The sequence below is a fragment of the Streptopelia decaocto genome (assembly GCF_964273445.1).
Source record: "Streptopelia decaocto genome assembly, chromosome: 3".
Classification (NCBI taxonomy): Eukaryota; Metazoa; Chordata; class Aves; order Columbiformes; family Columbidae; genus Streptopelia; species Streptopelia decaocto.
In genome coordinates, this window is record NC_138656.1 from 1,600,597 (window position 1) to 1,623,685 (window position 23,089).

At 44.7% G+C, this 23,089-nt stretch overlaps 3 protein-coding genes and 1 long non-coding RNA gene across 6 annotated transcripts in view; 2 read left to right on the plus strand and 2 right to left on the minus strand.

The window, feature by feature from the left end:
• Positions 1-5,550, minus strand: part of LOC309438279 — a 44,398-nt gene extending 38,848 nt beyond the window's left edge. The window contains exons 1-3 of the long non-coding RNA XR_014183747.1: positions 5,477-5,550; positions 1,127-1,186; positions 543-612 (exon numbers count right to left, since the gene is read on the minus strand). This is a non-coding gene — a long non-coding RNA (uncharacterized lncRNA). The remainder of the gene's footprint in view (positions 1-542; positions 613-1,126; positions 1,187-5,476) is intronic.
• Positions 5,551-5,770: 220 nt separating this feature from the next.
• RPS27A (ribosomal protein S27a) lies at positions 5,771-7,803 on the plus strand. 2 transcript variants are annotated; one of them, XM_082049096.1, is made up of 5 exons: positions 5,772-5,930; positions 6,058-6,112; positions 6,223-6,308; positions 6,910-7,041; positions 7,606-7,803. In XM_082049096.1, exons 1-5 carry the CDS (start codon positions 5,883-5,885, stop codon positions 7,753-7,755), a joined length of 471 nt encoding a protein of 156 aa, XP_081905222.1. In that variant the 5' UTR covers positions 5,772-5,882; the 3' UTR covers positions 7,756-7,803. The 2 variants fall into 2 exon arrangements, with proteins under 2 accessions (XP_081905221.1, XP_081905222.1); XM_082049095.1 differs by lacking the exon at positions 7,606-7,803 and having other exon boundaries at positions 5,771-5,930; positions 6,910-7,236.
• Positions 7,804-8,307: 504 nt separating this feature from the next.
• MTIF2 (mitochondrial translational initiation factor 2) lies at positions 8,308-18,935 on the minus strand. 2 transcript variants are annotated; one of them, XM_082049085.1, is made up of 14 exons: positions 18,908-18,935; positions 16,745-16,976; positions 16,125-16,230; positions 15,291-15,462; positions 14,785-14,945; positions 14,182-14,358; positions 13,914-14,053; positions 12,646-12,770; positions 11,687-11,891; positions 11,064-11,316; positions 10,224-10,364; positions 9,249-9,413; positions 8,913-9,053; positions 8,308-8,566 (listed from the first exon to the last, which is right to left on the minus strand). In XM_082049085.1, exons 2-14 carry the CDS (start codon positions 16,967-16,969, stop codon positions 8,397-8,399), a joined length of 2,181 nt encoding a protein of 726 aa, XP_081905211.1. In that variant the 5' UTR covers positions 16,970-16,976; positions 18,908-18,935; the 3' UTR covers positions 8,308-8,396. The 2 variants fall into 2 exon arrangements, with proteins under 2 accessions (XP_081905211.1, XP_081905212.1); XM_082049086.1 differs by lacking the exon at positions 18,908-18,935 and adding an exon at positions 18,248-18,409.
• An 814-nt stretch (positions 18,936-19,749) lies between these two features.
• On the plus strand, positions 19,750-20,991 carry LOC309437872 (prolyl-tRNA synthetase associated domain-containing protein 1-like). Its single transcript, XM_082048661.1, has 2 exons — positions 19,750-19,873; positions 20,302-20,991. The coding sequence occupies exons 1-2, from the start codon at positions 19,787-19,789 to the stop codon at positions 20,737-20,739; spliced, it is 525 nt and encodes a 174-aa protein (XP_081904787.1). The 5' UTR covers positions 19,750-19,786; the 3' UTR covers positions 20,740-20,991.
• The last annotated feature ends 2,098 nt before the right edge of the window (positions 20,992-23,089 follow it).

Sequence of the window (23,089 nt, forward strand, 5' to 3'; positions counted from 1 at the left end):
TTTTCCAGTGAATAATGAATTAATTTAAAGACGATAAATACTGAATTAATTTTAAGACAGAAGAATTCCATGCAGCAGAAAGCACAGCTTATGATTTCCTCCTTCAGGTAAGTGTCTTGGGCACTAGGCTACGCAACTAACCCCACATTTCCTCTTATTCCAGCATCTTTAATCTCCTGTTCAGCACTTATCTCGCAAGAGCCTAACTTCCTCACTAAATCAAGGTACAAATCTGTGGCTGATCTGTGTGAAGTTTGCATTTGAGGGAGGTGAGTGCAGCACTCCAGTCGAGACAGGAATTAAGTCAGCTAGTCAGAGCTTGGCAATAATACATTGACACCGTGTATCTGTAAATTGTGTTCATTCTTGAAGTATTTTTAAAACTCACAACCACTTTATTATATTTTGACCAAACTGTTTCATCCAAGTCAAAGTCTGTCAAACACTGGGAAAACAATGCATTCTGAGTTTCATTAATAAAAAAGAGTAAAAAAGAAATGTGAGTACTGTCAGCATACAAAATGTTTCAGAATCTTTCTTACCAGTGAGGTGACAAGAGAGGTCTCCTATTCCTCCGTCCGTGAAACTGGATAACTCTTCTTCAAATAATGTCTGAGACTGGGGACATAAAGTTTTGTAAGGAATGGATTTTAAAACCTGCTTAAGCATTTACAGATATCTCTAGCTTTTTGAAACTCCATCTCTTCTTTACATGCAACTTCGGGAGTTTGAATATTACTAAAATACTACTTGGCTTCTATGAGCACTTTGGGTAAAGTATAGAGTCACCTCAGTAAATAGATTTTTTAATACTGTATTTATTTTTTTCAAGATGAAGTGACTGAAAATTCTTGAGGTTGCTGAATAAAACGCACAGGTCTAAATCATTTTACATCACAACAAATTATTAGCAACTGATTCTTGGATTGGTCTTCTGAAGTAAAATAAGACATATAAGGCAAGACCAGTATTGTCCTCCCCAGTAACCACTGGGTTTGCTCTAGACATTTACATTTGATGCTGCACTTGTATTGTTTTTCTGAGGTAGCATGATTTCTAAAACTTCCCAAGAACACTTAATGCAAAACAATTAGCAAGTAAATAGGCCAATGGAAGAAGCACGTACCTCGGGCCTGCCATTTGATTGTGGATCCCTGCGAGAAATCACTTCTGCACAGTAAAAATGCTGTAAAGAAAGAGAATAAAAGTTTGTGGTTTAGCCCATCACTGCCTTGCTCGATTTAACATGCACTTTCATTTTTCAGCTGTGAAAATGTTAAACAAGTACCATGAAGTCGCTCTGGGGAGCATCGCAGCTACATCTGCACTGCTTTCTTGTATGATGTCAGCTTTCGTGCAGTAAGAATGTCAGTGATCTTCTCATTCATTGTTTTCTTGGTCAAAATCCAATGTATGTTACACTATAAATTGAGTTACAATATATACAGTGTATCTGAGGTCCAACACCCCATCTTCTCTTATAATCAGTGTGACCACTAACCAGGTCATGCCCTTTTGTCACTCATTACATATCTAAGAAATAGGACCATCAAAACTAATAAACATCCACCAGCATAAAATGAAATGAGAAAATTGAACCTGACATTTCAGTAGGCACAGTGATGTATAGTAACAAATCCATTTTCATCTAGCATGGACTGTCCATTTTTCCCATGAAGGCGTATTACTACTTCTGAGAGTTTATACCTGCTGTCTTCCTGGCACACAAAACAAATTTGGCCATTCTTTCTGATCCCTTGCTTATGCGTATTTAATTATACTTCAGGTTTGAACTTTACAATGCAAGTTGGTCACAAGTAAAATTCTACAATTTCATAACTAAATCAGATGATATAAGTGATGATAGCATAGTTATAGCATAGCATAGATATAAGATGATATATAGCAATGGCTATCCACCTCTGCATTTGTCATGTGTGACGATCCCAGACTCTGGAAAAGTTGTTCCATGGGATTAAACTGCTGTGCATTTCATAATCTAACAGTGCAGAAGTCTGCGCTCAGTCAGGTGGTGCTGAGCAGAGCTCAGGAAAAGCTCAGCTGTCGGTAATGAAGGCTCTAGTCTGTTACAGAAATAACAGTCCGGATAGCTAAAACAATCTCCAACTGGAAAATAAACATTTCATGCTCCCTGCATTTCTTATAGAACCAAGCAGGCTCCAAAGTATACTAGCTTGTATTTACAATCAGTGTGCAATAGTTCTTTTTTCCAACCATAAGCACTTGCTCCGGGCTCTATTCTGTAGATGCACTGTGTTCAGAAACCCCACAGAAGCCACCAGTGTTGACCTTTTCACCTGACTGATCCTGGAGCATCTGCATCAGCATATCTGTTTACAATGGCACAATTGCGTTAATTTCAATAACATAAATAGCAAAAAGCACTAAAAGGGGAAACTACATTCTTAATTTGTAGTTCACCCTCAGTAATTCTGGGAAAATGTACTTGAACATCAGTAAAAATTCAGCGGCAATGATGTGTAAAGTAGACATCACCCAAGTAATTTATTCCTGAACATGTTCTGTAAACTGAGGCTTGAATAAATATTTTAAATCTCTGGTCTCACATGCTTTTGACAGTATCACCTCCTTCTCCACCCCTTCTTGCACCAGGATTATATCAACTGCCCTTTGACTTGCAAAAATGCTACAAATTCCTTCTCAGCACAGCATGTGGAGAACAGAAAATGCTGCATCAGATAAAAAATTCCAACCTAGGAAAAGAGTGATCAGCCAAGACAACCATAAAAGCCCCTGGCACAGCCCTACTTCCCAGCGTCACAGAACTTACCTTTTTACACAGCACTGACCACACCTCAAGGCCCTAAACTGGCCAGTCTTTAATACATTTGAACCACTCTTGAGGTAGAAGTTTAATGCTCATTACAAAGAGTATATCCCTAACAAAACTTGCATAAATTGCAAGCTCTTCAGAGCAGTAATAATTCACATTTGGAAAGACATTCCTAAGTGGCAGTCATTACTAGAAAAAAAATATTTAACAGTAATTTATTCCAGAAAGTATCTCTACATTTACATATTTAAGTTAAGGGCTATTTTTACATAACATATTACTCTACATGTTGAAAACTGAACTTGCATACCTTTCCCTGTTCCTCACCCACACAACACTTACAATATCTGCAGACTTGTAATAATTCTTCTCTTTTAAATAAAGTTATCTTGTGAATCCTAACTCTGCCGATTTATCCACATAATACATATGGCCCTTTAAAAAGTGCCAAAATGAATTAAAACTGACATAAACCAGCAGTAGTTATACCTAGCTTAATTATGGAGATATCCGTTATTTGGGAACATGGAGCACAGTGATAACAGCAAATGACATGTAGGTTTCTTCCTGTTTATACTGGTGTGGGCTGAGAGCTAAAAAGAGGCTCTGCCAACACGCAGCCAGCGAATCTGCTGGCAGAGGCCTGTGCTTGGATCTTCCTTTCCCTAAGCCTGGACTCCCCAGCTCTTAATTACCAGGCAAAGCGAAGTTCCTGTACTGGCTCTCACAGTGTAACACGGTCCCCAAATCACACACTTCCCACTGCAACCTGAGGAGCGGATACATGTAACTGCAGCCTAAATTTGTTCTAAGTAGACATTTGTTGTATTTTGGCAGGATTTGTTAGATCATCATGCTACTACGACTCTAGCGACACAAGCCTTCCTGACTATCAGGAAAACACCAAAAAGACAGAGGCATCAGGGGATGTCCACACTGCACAAGGCCCTTTGTCCAGCTCCCTCGGACCGACGATCCTCTCGGAGCAGTTTCCCTCACCCACGCTGATTCTAAACCTGTGCACTATCTCCCTCCAGCACTATGCTCAAGGGCAGTATGGATGGAAAGTATATACATACCATTACCATACTGTTCCAGAGTACAATATGCCAATTTTCTTCTGCACTAAGAATGCCTTTCCAGCTCAACAAAACACAAACATGCACACATTCTCACACAGATATATTAAAAAGGGACAAATATCTGACATTGATAGCAAAACAATTCTCAGCACTGTTTCTGCACGCTTGGTGTTTACTGTAGTTCCTACAAAGAGCTATTGTTATTATTATAGAAGGCTTCTGCGCTTGACTGCTCTGAGAGCTCCCTCTGCTGTTACAAGGAAAAGCTACCAGAAAACATGCTCCATTAACTTGGCAGCTTCTTAAAGCGGCCAATTTTCAAACACCGCATCCTGTGAGGTGAGAATCCACAGGATTTTCTGAGACACCTTTTCATGCTTCTTTTCTGCACAAGCAACTGGTATCTTATTCCGGTTTTCCAAAGTACAGACGGTCTCATTTAGAATAACCTGTCCCCACGCATCTAAATAAAAAAACACATTCAGATTTTTCAGTAACCCTTATTCCTATCCACCTGGAAAACGAAGAATATTTATTCTTGGCATCTCCCATCTCAGTCGGTGTCTGAAACAGGCAGACACAATCGGGCAGGCAGAGTCTTTGGGAGGCTCAGCAATAACCTTCCAGCCAAACTGAAGAGCTGTTAACCCTAATGCAGGGCAGATAGGATATATGTAATGAGTCTTTGATTTTGTAGACTTTCTCCTGTTTTAGGACAGCTTTATAATGCGTTATCATTTCAAAACTGCCATAAAGGTAAGCGAAGTGGTTATCAAGCATGAACCCCACTGTAACTTCTGGTAGTATGAATTCATTGTAGTGGTTCTATTTGACTGCAGTGTACACAGGGCACAAAAATCTGCTGAAAATCTACCAATCCTTGACTTCTGTAACTGCACCAACAAGCTTATACCCTTTTCCCCCAGAAGACAAAGAAGCAGCGAAACACTTTTTATTTAATTATTGCTCCTTTACCCAAAAATATTTGTTACCTTGTAAAATGTATTACTGTATATAATGTAACACTCCTCGGATGGTCATTACTCAGCACAACCCACTTTCTCAGTCTCTGTCAACACGTATGCTCGTGTGCTTCATGATCTCTTGTCCAAAGGGTCAGGAGGGAGGAGGATGTTCCTCTGCTCCCGTGGGATGATTTAGCACAACGACCTTACACAAATTCAAACCTCTTTGACTTTCCTTTGATCAACAACTGCATCAGATGAAACCCAACAAGAGCCAGAATTGTTAAAACAGTATCAGCAAGTCTTCGTTCTGCTTTAACCCTTCCCATATCAAATTCATAAGCATAAAACCATCTAACAAGTGATTTCCAAATTAACGTGATTCTCAGTGCTCCTCTGTTTCTAGCTCACCCGAAGCTTTTCTAATTCTAACCAACCCCAGGTAAATTTGGCCTTGATCTAGGGAACGAGCAGGTAGCAGCAGGATGTTTGTGAACTGTCTCCACAGGGCCGGGCTGAGGCGAACGCACCGATTTGGGGGATTTGACGCTGCAGTGCAGACCTGCGCAGACACAGCTACTTAAATAAAAGACGATCCCCGGACCCACACCCACCGCAATGAGGAGTTTGTGAGGTAACACCCTTTTCTGGGAGGGAACCGCGGCCGCGCAGCCGCCGTGAGGCGCGGAGGAGCCCGCCCAGCCGGACCGCGGTGCACTGTGGGAGCCGCCGGCCCCCGGCCACGCCCACTTCCGCCGCGGCGGGACTACAGCTCCCGGCAGGCCCCGTGGCGGCCGGCGGCTGCGGGGACGCCGGGAGCCGTAGTCCCGCCCGCCGCCCGCCCCTCCTCCGGCGCGGTGGAAACCCCGTGCGGGCCGGCGCGGCGCTCTTTCGGAGAGCCGCCATTCCGCGAGCAGGGCGCGGGTGAGGTGTCCCTCCGCGGCCGCGCCCCCCCCGCTCCCTCCCTCCATCTCTCCGCCGCCCCTCACCGCCTGTCCCCCTGCAGGTGCCGGCCTCGCCATGCAGATCTTCGTGAAGACCCTCACGGGGAAAACCATCACCCTCGAGGTGAGCCGCCCCGCTCTTGCGGTGCCTCGGCCGGGCCCGCCTTCCCGAAGCTCCTCGTGGTTCTGCTTTCCTGCGCTAATTAGAAGGCAAAAGTAGGGTTTGATTCCTTGGTTTTCTTTTGCAATAGGTTGAGCCTTCTGATACTATAGAAAATGTAAAGGCGAAGATCCAGGATAAGGAAGGTAAGCTCGAAATGCACTTTCTTGGATTGATGGTGTTGCCTGCAGGATCTGTTATTACAGAATGCCGTAGATCACGTTCCTCATTCAGTCTCGATTTCTGCCTCCGTCAGGCATTCCCCCTGATCAGCAGCGACTGATCTTTGCTGGGAAGCAGCTGGAAGATGGACGCACGCTGTCCGACTACAACATCCAGAAAGTGAGTGGGAAAGAGCTGAACGCGGTGCTGCGGCACCAACGAGCTGGCGCTGTCGGGGCAGCAAGGCCTGTGCTCTTGGGTCTAAGAAACGCTTACATGGATCCAACCAGCTCGGCTGGTTTGGGGTTGGGTAGCACTTTTGGTGGCGGAGTTAGTGATGCTGGGACTAGAACTGTTTCAGGTCAGAAGAAAACATCTTTAACAGCTTGTGTCAGCTGTGGGGAGCTGCTTTGGGGGGGTCATGTGAAAAGTCCTCACTTCTGCCAGACTAACCTCACGGCGAGGCCAGCGAGTGCCATGAGAAACAGGGAGCAACAAATCGCTGTCAGTCTGGCTTAGTTGTATCACAAAACTATTCTGCAGTTAAAACTGGAATAGAGTTACAACAGGATTTTACAGTAATTAAACACTCTGGAGTTTGGGATGCAGCAATGCGCAGCTTGCTGGAGCCTGGTTATTTGCAGAGTTACGGCAAAAAAATCCTTTTAGAGTTGTCTGGAGCCTGAGATCTGCTTTTTGTAGATAAAAGAAAGAGCCTGCTTAAATGCTGTTCGCCTTTTGAGGAAGCATTTTGAGTGTGTTTCATGTGTTTGACAAATAGGAATCAACTCTTCACCTTGTGCTGAGGCTTCGTGGTGGTGCCAAGAAAAGAAAGAAGAAGTCTTACACTACTCCCAAGAAGAACAAGCATAAGAGAAAGAAGGTTAAGCTTGCGGTGCTTAAGTACTACAAGGTATGTAGAAAAAAATGGAAGGGAAGCTTGGTAAAAGTGTTGTTCTCATCAGGAAGGGACTTGTTATGGAATACGAAGCTTTTAATGAGTTTGCATGTACCCTGGCTTATTTACAGTCACAGAATCACAGAATCGACTGGGTTGGAAAAGCCCTCAGAGATCATTGAGTCCAACCCTTAGTCCAACTCCAGTCCGTTTACTAGATCATGGCACTAAGTGCCATGGCCAATCTCAGTTTAAAAACCTCCAGGGACGGCGAGTCCAGCACCTCCCTGGGCAGCCATTCCAATGCCTGACCACTCTCTCTGTAAAGAATTGCTTTCTAATATCCAGCCTAAATTTCCCCTGGCAGAGTTTAAGCCCATGGCCCCTTGTCCTATTTTTAAACACTCCTCCTTTTAAATAGAAGAGAAACCAACTTGCATTTGGGCATTTCTGAATTTTGCCTCAGGAAGTTTGATGTACTATCACAAAAGCTACTTTGCCAATAATAATACTCAGAATTGTCACGGGTGCCAAAAGGTGGCTGGTATGTAAGAGCTGTCGCCTCTCTGTCCTTGGCAGGTGGATGAGAACGGCAAGATCAGCCGCCTGCGCCGGGAGTGCCCGTCGGAGGAGTGCGGAGCTGGAGTCTTCATGGCCAGTCACTTCGACAGACACTACTGCGGCAAGTGCTGTCTGACGTACTGCTTCAACAAACCCGAAGACAAGTAAATGTACTAGACAATAAAAATCTGAAGTCCTGTACGGTTTAAGGATTTATTTTTGCTTCCTGTGGCCCTGTTTCCTCTCTGGTGATAAGCGGGAAAAATCTGTGTAACTTTGGATGCTGACTGCTAACTAGGGAGAAATACTTCAGAACTGAAGAGTGCCTTTGGTTAGTTAAATCTCCTTCAAAGGCGATAATGGGTAGCAATGGCAGAGGAAAAAAAGTGGTCTCTTTTAAACATGAGAGGAGTAGACAGTAAAATAGCTCTAATCTGGAAAAACAGGAGATTTAGAGGTACAAAGTTGTACAAGAGAAAAGGGGAGTAGAGTCCTGCTAACAAAATGCAGGCTCCAGACTGAAAAAATGTATTGCAGCATTGAGGGAGAAAGATGGCTCAGCTAGTTTGGAACCACGAGAAATATTTACACTCTGAGGGTTTTAGACACTTGCAATTGATTGTTGTAGTTTATCCCATGGTCCAGTGAGGGAACAAAGTTGCTTGACAAGATTTAAAAGCAGAACATGTCAGACAAACACCAGATCTAAAGAGGCTGATGTGCATCTCCAAATGTTCGTTTAATGTTAAGAGTTGAAGGTCATCCAGGAATAATACATGTCCTTCAGTGCTGATGTCTTCAGCTGTATTTTAAAATCCTGGATCCCAGGAAGTTGTCTGTGGAACTTCTTTTTCTTCATAACAGATAATTTCATCTCCAATATTGAATTCTATATTCTTGTCCAAACTCAATCCACAATCCATACCCATTTTTATTACCTGGACATCATCTTTATGATGCTTCAGTGATGATAAATATCCTACAAAAATAAAGTGCATCAAAGGAAGAACCCACTAACATCAGAGCACAGAAATGTTCAGGTTTGCACTTCTTACACAATTAACGTTTGAACTTCTAGCTACAAAATGAAAGCAAGAAAATATAGGGATTGTGAGCACTTGCAGCTGACAACCCAGACATTGGTCCTTCTCAGAAAACTGCTTTCCTACCAGAAGAAGGTCTGAATAACAGCACAGTGACATTTTGCAACTTTTACCTAGTTGGAGCAGCTCCATCCTAAATAGTAAATGGGCTTGTCCTATGATCAGATGCATATGTTGTGTTTAATACAGAACACAAATACATGTTTTGTGGCAGTTACTTACCTTTCCAAATAACATCCCCATTACGGATTAACTTAAACTTCATTTTTTTGTCTAGCAGCCCCTTCTGTACTCTGCATCCAGCCACTGGAATTTTGGTTTTTCCTACTGTTACAGAGAAGATGTCGAGAACAGACGCTTCCCCTAAAAGAAAGAAGTAAAGTTGTATGAAATACATGAGAACAACAAACTGGCAAAAAGTCAAAGCAAGCTATACTCTTCCATTTAACAACCTTTATAATAAAAGAATCAAATATTTGATAAAATAGGAATGCTTTATTGGAGAATAAACTTCAGGTTGCACTGCAAGCAAAAAATTAACAGTAAATGACAACTCACCTATTGTATTTTCCGCCACAGCTGGAGGTAGTTTGCTGTTTAGCTCCTCTTTCAAGTCTTCAATAAGTTTGTAGATGACGTTGTGCAGTTTAATTTTTATTCCCTTTTTAGCAGCCAGCCGTTTAATACTTTCATTGGCCTTCACACTGAATCCAAATACAACACCTAGTAAATAAAACAATCGGGAACTTATGACTACAAGAGGTCACTCTTTAAACAGCAAGTGAAAGCAGCTGCTGTTTAATATTCTATAATGTTGGACTTGCAGCACAGGTTGGAATTGGGTCAGCAAAACAAGAAGCAGGATTTTACCACCGCTTCCCCTTTAAGGGGAGACCATTTGATTCTCCCACTATTGCACATCGACTGCTACTAACCTTGTATCATAACAAAGGGCTCAAAAAAGCCCTCGGAGAAAATTCCCTGATGACAGAATGAGGTATCTGAGCAGATAACGCTTACACGCAGCTCACCAGAGCTTACGTAAAGAGACAAGGACCTCCCATTTGGGGGCTGGAAAAACAGCTTGGTTGTCCAAATTAAGCTGGAAGTGAACTCCATTCTCATCCAGCTGTGGACTATGGCAGATCCAATGACCCCACGTCCTCTACAGCAGGGGAGGGTTATGGGGTACAAACGGGAACAAGTACTGACACAGTCTATCCAATTACCTCCCTGAGCACAAGGAAATCCTTTTGCAACCTGCTTTTCGAGGTTTGCCCTTTTTGAGCACCACAAAGCAACCTGAGTGAAGAGTCAGAGTTTAACCTTAACAATTCAAGTGGCCAGCCCATTTTCAGGAGATTTCTGGCCTTCCCCGCCTGCACTACTGTTTGATGTTAAAGGAAACATTTTAAGAAACACGCAAGTTTACCTTATTGATGCTGCTATCAGTGAGAAAACAACCAAAATGAGACCTACCCATTTCCACAGAGTTTGTACTAATTGTAAATTGATTTTTAAGCACACGCTCACCATTAAATGTTTCAGCAAGAGCAATGTCAGTTTCACTGATATCTCCCATCCCAAAATGAATGATATCCAATTTACATTCATCGTCAGCGTCGTAGCTGTCCAGAATGTTCAGAATAGCTTCAACAGATCCGTCCACATCACCTGCGTGCACAAACAAATTACTGCTGACTTTGTGTACAAAGAATCGCTAAGGGAATGACAACTCCATGCTACACTACGGAAAGTCTTTTGACATCTATCGTTCCTACTCTATTTTCAGTAGTATGTTAAAACACATCTAACAAGTCTATTAATTCCAAAAATGAACTGAATAAATACAATATGACCAGAGGCTCCACATCTGTTGTCAATTTCAGATCAAGTCTGCAGTTTTTCAGCTACTACCATCACTGCTTATATATCATAAAATCATAGAATTGTTTTGGTTGGAAAAGCCTTTTAAGATCATTGAGGTCAAACCAAGTTCCTCCTGTTCCACTTTAACTAATACAGAATTGTTCTTGGCCTGCATTTTGCAGATGCACTACTGCTGCTCACAGAGCTTGTATTGCTGTTGTGGGTTTTTAAAAAAATAAATATTTAAAAAAATATATCTATTTATATATAGGCACTTGTGTGGATTTTACTCAGGAGTTCCTGGGTAAGGGGTTGGGCTCCTCAGTGTTGTGTTGCTCTGGCCCTGCTGGGAGCACACCCTTCTGACCACTGCACAAGTTCAACAATCTGTTCAGTTTTAAACTGACCAAACTTCTGGGAACAGAAATTTTGTCAATAGTTTAGAGTGATGCTCCAGACTGAGCATTTGAAAACAACGGAGCAGTAAACAGAACCGGTCAGCACCTTTAACAATTACCGATAGCACATTTTTGTCCATCTCTGTTCTCTCTTTAGGCTTTAAGAACATGAGATGCTTATTCTCCTTGTACAGCACCGCCTTCCTCTGTCTCCAGGTCAGATGCGCCAGCTTCTGTTGCTTCTTCTCATATTCCATCCTGTGTTCCTTTTGCTTTGCTTCAATAACTTCCACGTCCTTTTTCACCTTCTCCTGTTGTTCCACATAGGTTCTCCAGGCCACAACTTCCTGTGCCCTTTGCTGGGCAGAAGACAGAAACGTTACCTTTCAGAGCACCGCCTCGGAAAACTCCACATTCATGCAATTTCATCCTTTTGCACCTTCTCTATGGGCTCACTCATTTTCTTTTACGTTTAACAACAGATTTGGCTGCAAGGATGGCAGAGAATGAGCACAATAGCACAAAGGCAGGGTGACCCTGAGAAACAAAAGCATGAACCAAAGGCGACTCATCTTTTACTCCAGAGGCAGCCTGCTTGCCTCCTGTGACTGCGAAACAGGTTAATCAGGATGCATGGAGATGAAGAGGGCTATTACTTATTTTTCATTCAGCTCCTTCCCATCCACCTTCCCAGAGTGGAAGTTTTGCATTGAACAGTTCTTTCTGTACCTCAGACTCTACTTCGAGCATTTCATCTCCTGCCGAAGGAACTTCCTTCCAGCCCATGATTTCCACGGGGATGCCTGGAGAAGCTGCATCTACAGCTTTGCCATTCTCATCAAACATGAAACGCACTTTTGCCCAGGTCTTCCCTGCAACCAGAACGCAGCCTTTCCTCAGAGTTCCCCTCTGGATGATGGCTGTGGTAACTGGACTAGCGAAGAGCAGACGAGAAAAATAACAGACAAAATTAAAGGGACTCTTCTCCCTGTTTTCATGGTTAGCGTAGGTAAGCACACACAAAACAGAATGTACTTGTGACCAATCGCAGACAGAATATTCCTGTGACACATTTTATTAGAGCACTAATAAAAATTTGAAGTCACTTGCAAAAAGTCCAAAACCTGTACTGTACTCTTTTAAATTCTACAGATCAATATAAAACTCAACATTTGTGAAATCAGCAACAGACTGATTTTACACGCTAAATGCTCCCAAACCCAAAGCCCAACAACATTCTAGAATTCAGTTCATTTTTAAAGAGGGCAAAACACACCTTGTTTACAGAGAACCTGCAAAAGCACTACGAAATTTAAAAGACTAAAATGTCATGTCACACACAATTTATATTTATTATATTATGACTATTACTTCATCATTCCTACTTTTTAATGACATTTTCAAAAATACGTCTATTCTAGCATTTTAAACTATCTCCTGTGCTTACAGGATTTTATTTCAGGGACGATTAATTTTGCCCCATCAGTTCATAACTTCTTTTTCTGGCTCTCTTGTTGTAGAATAACATTTCAATGCTTTAGTTACAAACACTGAAAAGAAACTGTTACAGTTTTATCTAACAATAACAACTAAAGTTCAAAGTAAAACATGAGCATTGAGGTACAAACCAGTGAACAGTATCTCTGCATTGTTACAAATGGCTTAATTAAAGGCAGCGGATTACTTACCCTTTCCCTTTGTCTTTGCGAGACTCAATCACCGTCCCCTCTACCAGGCCTGTGGGATCTGCCTTCAGCTCCAACATCTCCGCTAAAGCAACAGTTGCTTCTGCTAAGACCATCAGGTTTTCACCCTGGATAAAACCATACACAAAAATATTATCTAGAATAAAGGAAGTGCCCAAATAAAGTAAGATCAGAAATTGAAATCTCAGTGCCAAATTTCCCCGCTTAATTCAGAACGTCTAACAACGCAATACAGTTCAACAGCACAGATCCCTTTGCTGTCAAGGCAAGATGGCACTCAAGCGATCAACTATTAGGATTGCTGCACAGCCGGTCCAGAATGCACAGAACATTAGGAAGGACAATTTCCTCGCTTCTCTGTTCACAGCATCGGGTTAAGGATGCAGAAAAAGACCGTGCAATATTCTGTTACAAGTCTATTAGAAATGCAAATTAAAAAAACAACCCAAAACAAAAATGCCACCTAAACAGCCAAACTGAAATTTGATGACACCTACCACCAAGACATCAAAGAGACAAAACCGTTTGTTTCTTTTTTCTCCTTTGTTCTAATTATATTTTAGTTTTGAGAACAAATACAAGCCAGCTGTCAGTCAGCAGATCCTGGTCTACAGGAATTAGGGCAACAAGGTATGCTACAGGGGTATGTACATGCAAGGGCATGACTTCAAAAAGGTCTTGAACTTGCCTGGACTTAGAAAATGACTTGGGGTGCATTTAGAAAAAGAGCAACAAGGCTACGATAGTGCTGCATCCGTTTGGACAAACCTGTGCTGGCCACCACAAAACTCCAGTTCAGATTTCAGTTCAGTTTTTAGTTCTCAGTTGTTTGCCAGGATAAGATGGTAAATCTTGTAAGACCACTACAAAACTATGCTCCTCTGATCAGGCATGTGCTAGGAAAGTATCTACCCTCATCTGAATTTTCCTCTTCATTACCACCGGCCTTGATTTTGCACTGATTTCATACAATGAACAAATATATGAGGAAAGAGCCATTAGGATTAACCTGAAAAATGACCACTAAATTTCCAGATGAAAAATGAGATATTATTGCTCACTGAAGGTCTCAGCCTCAAAATATGATAGGATGACATTTCAAATAATTCCAGTGAGAGCCAGCAGCACTTGGTAAAGTGTCAAATACCAGGAAGATAAAGCATTTTATTTTCCAGCTGCCAAACGAATGTGTAGCTGTACGTACATACTAGACACCCAAGAACAGCATCTTTTTTCCACCAAAACTTTACCTTGAGTGCAGAAATATTTACAGCTTGAACATCTCCTCCAAACTCCTCACAGACCACGTCGTGAGCCAGCAATTCCTTCTTCACTCTTTCAGGATCAGCTTCAGGTTTGTCGCATTTATTAATGGCGAGGATAATGGGAACTAAAAAGAGAACAAACTTCGATTACCAGCTTCACCAAAACTTGCTGCTGCTAGTGCAACTGCAATCGAAGGTGAGATCAGGCTATGGCCACCTGCGTACTGGGCAACTCACGAGTTAAACACCGTACCTCCTGCATTTTTAGCATGTTGAATGGATTCTATAGTTTGTTCCATTACTCCATCTTCTGCCGCTACAACCAGTATGACGATGTCAGTGACATGGGTTCCTCTCGCTCGCATGGCTGAGAAAGCTGCATGTCCAGGAGTATCAAGAAAAGTGATCTTTTCCCCAGAAGGCAAATGCACTGTGAACAAACATACACGGTGCATTTTAAAATCACCATTTCACATAGCTTCATTTGACCTACTGGACATCAAGCACCACTCCTTTGAGAACTTCTTTAACAGTAACGACATATTCTAGGCAGACAGATCACTGCTGGCATGGAGGTCAAAGGTGCTTTTAGCTCCTTAGGAAAGAAAAAGTGTTCTGGGATCTTTCATAATCCAAAATAATCTAAATATAATTCAAACTGTGCAGACAATCCACTTCAAAGTTCCACCCCCAGAGTTTTGACGCTTATCACAAGTTATTATTTCCTTTTTCTCTCTTTACATATAAACTGTTTATGTTGCGGCACTTTTCCCCAACGCACTGGCATGAAGTCAGCCCCTTACGCAGGACGGAGAGTCAACTGTTTTACACACAAGCACGTACACTTGAACCATACCAAGAAAAGCACCGATGTGTTGTGTAATGCCTCCTGCTTCCATTGATGCCACCTGAGTTTTCCGCAGACTGTCAAGTAAGGTTGTTTTCCCATGATCAACGTGGCCCAAGATGGTAACGACCGGGGGCCGCGGGGTTAGTGCTGCTGGGTCTGCAGGAGGCCTACAATGAAACACAAATGGGGTTTAGAAATACCAAAAGAGTTCATTGAGCAACATCTGTGCTCTTCATACTCAGTCTTACTGCTGCAGCAACCGATAAATTGAGCACAACACAGAAGAACTGACTTGTCTCCAGAAAACAGCACAGAAAAACCGCACCTAAACCAAATCAAATCCAAGTATCAAAGAAATCTAAATAGTAAACTTCACCTTCTAAATATGATCAGATTGTGACTCTATCAGGTATTATTAACATACCATCAGAACAAAGAAAACACAGTATCTGAAAGACACTTGCAGAAAGAAATAGAATTTAAAAAGCCAGAAAGTGCAGTTCACAGCTTACCTTTTCACGGCATCTGTGTTTTCTCTTTCTTTTTCCTCTTTCAGTTTTGCCGATTTATATTTCATTCCTGATTTTTTAACAATTAGCTTGATAAGGTCTTCATATAAGACAGAATCTGGTTCTAGTGAATCCAGGTCAACATCTGTGTACAGCAGTGCTTCATAAATATGATCTGTAGGAAACACATTTAACTATTACATCCCCAAAAACATATGGGAGAAAAAAAAACCCACTCCGTACTGTTTAAGACTTTTTCATTCACAGCTTATACCATTCTAATAAGTTTCATTGACAGAGCATTTTTCCTTTAGTTAGATTTATCTAAAAGTTCCTGTTACACTACATACTTGCAGAGAACTCAACTCAGAAAGACGTACTGAAAACGACTGCCTCATTAGGTACTACAATCTTATTTTTCACTCAGATTTTCACAGCCTACTTTTCCATTAACCCCTAAGAAGAAAACAACTGAAACTTGTCTAAACAGAATAGCAAAGGGGTGATTCAAAGCAGGAAATCTGATCAATCCGTTCATATGCCACTTTCTTTGGTAGCAGGAATACAGAACATACTGCAGTAGTCAAAAATCGTTACATGCCGACTTAAGTACCATTACAACCCTGTCTCAGAAATGAGACTTTTCTGCTTCTCTCCTCATTGCTGAGAGGGAAGTTTGCCAGAGAAAGTACCCAGCTGGATAAAAAGAGACTTGCATGATACAGGTATGGAATTATTTCAACTGTCACTAGTCAAATCATGCTAATTTTAACTGTTGCAATGCAGATTTTAGCTGTCGTGTTTCACTCAGTCCCAAACAACAGAGCAGGCTCTCACCTACGTCTTTACCCATAGCCCGTGCCAGTTCCTCAATAGTCATCTTCTGCCTTATCTCCACCTCACCTCGGGTCGCTACTATCTTCTTTTTCTTCTTTTTTGCCTCCTACATGGGATTAGACACACATATAGGAACACACAGCTGGCATAAACCAAGAAACAATAAAAACAACATTAAAAAGACAATGGCCTCAGGCCATATGATGTAAATACATCTTTTTTACTACAGTACTAATGAATTACAATAAATGTATGACTTAACACATCATCCTGAATATTTAAAATGAATAGCGTGCTACACTTCATCTTTCTTCATTCTTAATTTTCTGGAACAAGGTGGGGGGCGGAAATCAACAAAATGATTTTCTTGTTTGTTTGCAATGATTTCCTCCTACCTTTGCAAGACTCACGATGTTGCCAGTACAAGCAATTTAAGTCAATATTTGAGAGGGAGTTATAATACAGTCCTACATTAAGCACATTTTGTCTTATAAATTTATAGTAACTTCTCTATATTCATTAATAAAGCTCTTTTTTCCTTGTAATTAAAATGCTCCAACTGAGCTTTTGTGCTTTGGAATTTCTCAGGAAAACAGAGCTGACTGGATTTTGTTAATTACCTCCTTTGTAGCTAGATGTCTGCATTGTGCTAAGGCAATACTCATTAATTTGTCCTTCTGCCGGAGCTGTGGGTGCAGAAGAGCGGAGCACAGGGGATGCGCAGACGATCGCACAGGCTTCCATTGTGCTCTGGCCGCTTTTCTGCGGGAGAGCGCGCGCAGCTGCCCGCAAGCACCACGGAACTGCACCACGTTTGCAAACTTCAGGATCAACCCTCGATTCATTTCCTCCCTGAAAATAACAAAGGACACACTGAAGTCAGTCTCAAAGCTGGTACCACGGATAGGAACGCAAGGCACAAATGTTGTTTCAAACCAGGCTTTTTTAATGCTGAAAAAGCTGAATTATTTAGTAACTGTTCCAGTTTTCCCTAAAGTGCTTCATCTTTCTCTACGATCCCGTTGCAGACACACAGATCTACTAATATTGTCCCAGCTTACAAATCTTTCACTTATACCCATTAACCTTTACTATAAACTGCTAAAATCCCCATTTCAGGTTCTCCGACGCTATTAAAAAACAGACATTTGCACTCCTCGTGTTCTACCGACAGTTTTCCAGGCGCAACCTACCTCCCCGAGCCACTAAAACAATTCTGCAAAATGCCGCTTTCATGAGCATATCCTACTGCTCAACGACTGCGCCACTGCAGCAACACGGACAGAGACGTCCTTTGAGGGTAAGCCCTGGCTTAGTAATTAAGCCTTCCAAGATGCTTCTGCCAGATCATCCCACATCTTGTTTTAACCATCTTAACTTTGTTTCGAGTCATTTTGCTAACTAGCCTGTACAAGCCCCCGGTTTGAACTTCTCTCCTTGTTGGGAGTTGCCTGTTGTGTCCTTGTGCTCCACGATGCCATTCTCTACACTTTCTACATCTTTTCTCTCACTTGGCTTTATACGATCTTCCCAGCAGCTCCCAAGGAGTGAAATCCATCCATTCCTCTCAGAATGACGGCACAAATCCCTCGCTGGGGATTTGCTGTGGCCACAAACCCATCGCCCACCCTTCCCAGAGGGTTCTCCTGGCACAAAACCATCCTGTGGACACACGTGTCATCAGCCAGACGGGACAAGGACAGCACAGGGTCACCTCCTCTCTAGGACCTTCCCACCCTGGGCTGGTCAGTTGTAGAAACCAAACAGGAGAAAGTCTTTGATCTTTAACTTCCCAGAGCCAGCCCACAGTGACACTGGGCCACATCAGTTAGGGAATGACTGCGGTGCCTTTAAAAACTCCCTTGTATCCCCACACCCGCAGAACTCAGCAGATGACTAACCAACCAAAAACAACTTTGTTTTTTTTTTTTTAATCCCTAATAAGAACTTTAAAGGGGCAGAACCGGTATAACCGCGGAACGCTCCAGGAGCGGCCACAAGACCGAAAACTAACACACAGTCAAGGCCAGGCCGGACAAGCTCAGAGGAGAAACCCAGCAGGCTACGGAAACCATCCCCCCCGGGGGCACGAACAGCCATCACCCCCTCAGAAACCGCCTCACCCCGCGGCTGCGAGCGGGACCGCACCGCAACGAGACCCGCCCGCTGCGGCACCGTGTCCTTCCTCCGCTGGGCCCGCCCCGGACAGCGCCGCCCGACCCGCTACCGCCCTGGCGGCGCCGCTGAGGGAGCGCAACGACGACCCGAGCCCCCCGCCCTGGCGGCGCCGCTGAGGGAGCGCAATAACGACCCGAGCCCCCCGCCCTGGCGGCGCCGCTGAGGGAGCGCAATGACGACCCGAGCCCCCCGCCCTGGCGGCGCCGCTGAGGGAGCGCAACGACGACCCGAGCCCCCCGCCCTGGCGGCGCCGCTGAGGGAGCGCAATGACGACCCGAGCCCCCCGCCCTGGCGGCGCCGCTGAGGGAGCGCAACGACGACCCGAGCCCCCCGCCCTGGCGGCGCCGCTGAGGGAGCGCAATGACGACCCGAGCCCCCCGCCCTGGCGGCGCCGCTGAGGGAGCGCAACGACGACCCGAGCCCCCCGCCCTGGCGGCCCCGCTGAGGGAGCGCAATGACGACCCGAGCCCCCCGCCCTGGCGGCGCCGCTGAGGGAGCGCAATGGCGGCTCCGCTGAGGGAGCGCAACGACGACCCGAGCCCCCCGCCCTGGCGGCGCCGCTGAGGGGGCAACGGCCGCCCGCGCGCCCCCCGTTCCCGCCGTGCCTGAGGCCGCGCGAGCCGCTCTACCGCGCACGCGCCGGGGCCGCATCGCGCCTGCGCAATGTCGGGAGGGACTGGCCCCTCCCCGGGGCGGTGCAGGGGGCGGGGCCTCCCCTCAGGGAAGGCGGGAAATCCGGCGGTCTGTCCTGAGGCGCTTGATCCACGTCCGAGCGGTTGGGGTTCTTTTTTATAAACGCTTAAATCTGCTTTTTTCTCCTGCCTGCCGGGAGACAGTCGCTGTTCTTAGTCATGTCCTCCCACGCACCCCCCCACTAAAGCTTTAAAGCGGCTGATTTTTTAAAGCGCTCTCTCCGGTTCGGCATCATCGCTTGGCAGAGCAGCAAAATCCAAACCCAAGGGGAAGCTCTGCAAGTGCTTTTTGAAAACGCCGTTTGTAAGAGCCAGAGGCAACCCCACGTTCCATCCTTTAGCCTCGGGTCCGCTCGGACAGCACAACCGCGGGGAGCAAAGTGCAGCGATAATACGTTCAGCCGTTATATCCAGGTCTGAAGCTTGGGGGTTTATTTTTTATGAAAATGTTTGATAAATGTGCTCTGCTTACAGCAGCCACCCCGCGCTCCCGCCGGCGCGCCACGGGCGGCTCCACCCCCGGGAGGGGCGGGGCTGAGCAGGTGACTTCAAGCTGGAAGGGGCGTGGCCGGCGGCCACTGGCGGCTCCACCCCCAGGAGGGGCGGGACTGAGCAGGCGACTCCACCCCGAAAGGGGCGTGGCCGACGGCCACTGGCGGCTCCACCCCCGGGAGGGGCGGGGCTGAACGGGTGACTCCACCCCTGAAAGGGGCGGGGCCGAGCAGGTGACTCCACCCCGGAAGGGGCGGGGCCGGCGCGCCAGCGCGTCCCGGTGAAGCTCCGGGGCGGGCGATGGCGGCGGCGCCGGAGCTGCGGGCGGCGCTGGGGCAGCGGCTGCGGGACTTGGGCATCGCCACGGTCACCGCCGAGCACCCCGAGGTACGGCCGCCTCCCCGCGGGCCTCAGCGCCCGAACTCCGCGGCTTCAGGAGCTGCGGCCCCTCCGCTTCTCCACCGTCACGTCAGCAGCGTCTCGGATGCTTTCCAAACTTTATCACCCCCCCGCCCCAGTTAAAAACACCCATCAGTCTGTCTGTGGCGGGGGTGCAGAATGAATGCTGCTCCAGCTGCCTTTTTGCCGTCTTTAAAGTGTGATATCCTCACTGTATTCGTGATACAGAAACAATTTGGACAGTGCGCAGGAGCAACATGCCACATTTTATTTGTGTTCTGTTAAAATGTCTTCACAAAAGGGTACAGCTTTTAGGCTGAGCGTAACATTCAGTGTTTTCTAAGTCTTTAACAAAAGACACCTGCCTGTACGCAACTGATAAGGGGATACAGTCTGACACTGGTGATGTTTTCCAGGTGTTCACCGTTGAAGAAATGATGCCCCACGTCCAACACATGAAGGGAGCTCACAGCAAAAACCTCTTTCTTAAAGACAAGAAGAAGAAAGGGTTGTGGCTGGTGAGCGTGCTGCACGACAGGCAAGTCAACCTGAGCGCCCTGGCTAAAAAACTGGGGGTGGGGAGCGGGAAGCTGCGCTTCGCGGAGGAGGCGGCGCTGCGGGAGAAGCTGCGGGTGGGGCAGGGCTGCGCGACGCCCCTCGCCCTGTTCTGCGACGCGGGGGACGTCACGTTGGTGCTGGACGCCGCTCTGCTGGAGGGCGGCCACGACAAGCTCTATTTCCATCCCATGACCAATTCTGCCACCATGGGCTTGAGCCCCGACGACTTCTTGAAGTTTGTGAGATCAACGGGCCACGATCCCGTCATCGTTCACTTTGATGAAGATGTCAAGTAGATTAAATTCACTTGTCTATTACTACGCATTGATTTTTTAAGAGAAAAAACCCCACAACCCACCCTTACCCCTTTGTTTTTTCAGTTGTGTAGGTTTATATTGTATCATCTGGTTAAAAAAAAATATACCGTCTTCAGGTTATTAGACGATATTCTTAAAAAGATGTGTTTGCAATGTGCCACTAGGTAACCAGAAAAGGCATTATTTGAATAATGTTATCCTTTTTATTAATAAAATGGATAAAAATGGGACTTTGTGTGGTACTGGCCTTGAAGGTTTAAATTTAATACCATTAAATAACAAATTAATGTAAAAATTATAAACTATTTGTCAATACCCAGAGGAGAGATGTCTAAACGGTGCACCTGTGCTCATTCATCCTCTACTACATGTTGCTTTCCGCATTTTTACCTGGGAAAAGGGGCAAGTTACTTCACAATGATCCTTCCCACATTTTCCTTCATTTCTGAAGGATTTGGCACCTTCACGACACAACAGTTTAAGTTTTCCCATGTGCCTTTGAAAGACAAACCAACCCCATTCATCTTAAATGGGAAACAAGTGACCTAAAAACGTGGAGCGTGTAGAAACCTATAGGAAGAGTCACTAGAAAGGTGACCAGATACGTGATTTTAGATTCGTTGGTAAGGAATATCAGATATTTGGGAATATTGGGTTGATTAGTGAACTATCAGATGACAAATGCATTACTAAAATACGTTGAAATTAAGATAAATTAGTCTCCCCCTCTGCTGCCGCTCACTGTCCCTTCCCTCCAAGGTTTCATCTTTGTGGTGTCCCAAAATCCTTTAAAAAAATTTAGAGTAAGTTTGACTTGATTTTTGAAATCCAGAAAGCTTTACATGGGAAAAAACTGCAGTTTTCTGTGCTTCACGGATCCTAAAATCTGCGCTACCTAAAACGTAATTACCTTTGTCCTCAAAGAGATTTTGAGACTTGTCTCAGCCAAAGTAACAACTGAGCGAAATCAAAGCTTCAAATATTACATGTGGCAAATCTGTGCTGATTTCTTTTTGTGTTTGCTCATGAAATTACTGTATTTTTTTTTTTAATTATATTGAAATAGTGTCTAGTTAAAAGCTCCACAGGTGTAGAGAAATAAAGCCCACAAAGAACAAACTTGTGCTCCAGTTGGGTGGTTTCCTTGGGAAGCAGCACAACAGCATTGACCAGGAACAGCGTCCAGAAACACTGTGTATAAATGTACACACAAGAATAGAAATCATTTGGTTTGGCATTTTAATAACATCATTAATAAATGTATACAATGGCAAACATTAAAAAAAAAAAAATCAATATGTAAAGGAAATTACAGTTTTAAATAAGAGCTTTTTTAGGTTTTGTTTCGCACCCAGGTACATTCCTTTAAGGCAGTTTTATTAATATCAAAGCATTATTTACATATACGTTATCATCTAGCTCTAAAAATCATACATGAGCTCCTTTGAGGCTGCACCATGTCTTGGAAAAGGTTTAGAAATAATACATGTTGGGAATGTTACTAAATCCAGAAAATAAAGCTGGTGTAGCGGCACCAGCTCCGTTGTAATCCCAGCACTGAGGGACGGGGCAACCCGAGTGTTAAAAAGCCGAGTGCTCTGGTTGTGGAGCGTCCGACAGCTGCCGTGTCCTCCCCGGGAGTTCATGTTTCCGAAAACGTGAAGCTGCTCCCAAATTCCATTTTTAAGAGCACAGACTGGAAAGGTTAAGAAAAAACCAACCATCAGAGCACAGAGAACCTGCCTGCTCTTCAGCTGCCAAACTTCTTTGCGAAGGAAGCGCTGGGGTAGATTCTGATCTCGTCGGTGCAAACAGATCCTCGCTGCTGCTTTTGGCTAATTTAGCAAATCCACCCCAAAATACCAGCCCGGGCTGCGCTGCCGCCGACTCGGCCACACAACCTGCCCCGCGCCGGACGCACCAGCGGCACCGATTCCGGCCCAAACTCCTGCAGATTCGCCCACGCCGCGAAACTTTGCTGAGGTTTGGGGTAAATGGGGTAATTTCTAATCAATGTTACCAGTTAAATAGCAATCGTCAAGTTTGTGACTGCACACCGATGGGATCCCGCACTTTGAGAAAGTGTCATAACTTCACTTTTTGCATATTATGACAGGTCATCTTGGTAAACGAGTAAAGAGCTGAGCTAATAAATAAACGGGGAGATGCCCGTGTGACGAAAACAACCCAGCCGGGCGTGTGACAGCGATGGCAACGTGCTGCTTGCCCAACTGCCAGGGAATCCACCTCAACACACACACCGCTGGGCTTCAGGATACAAACAGCGTTTGGCACGACACTTTACATCTTCATTCAAGACGCAGGATCT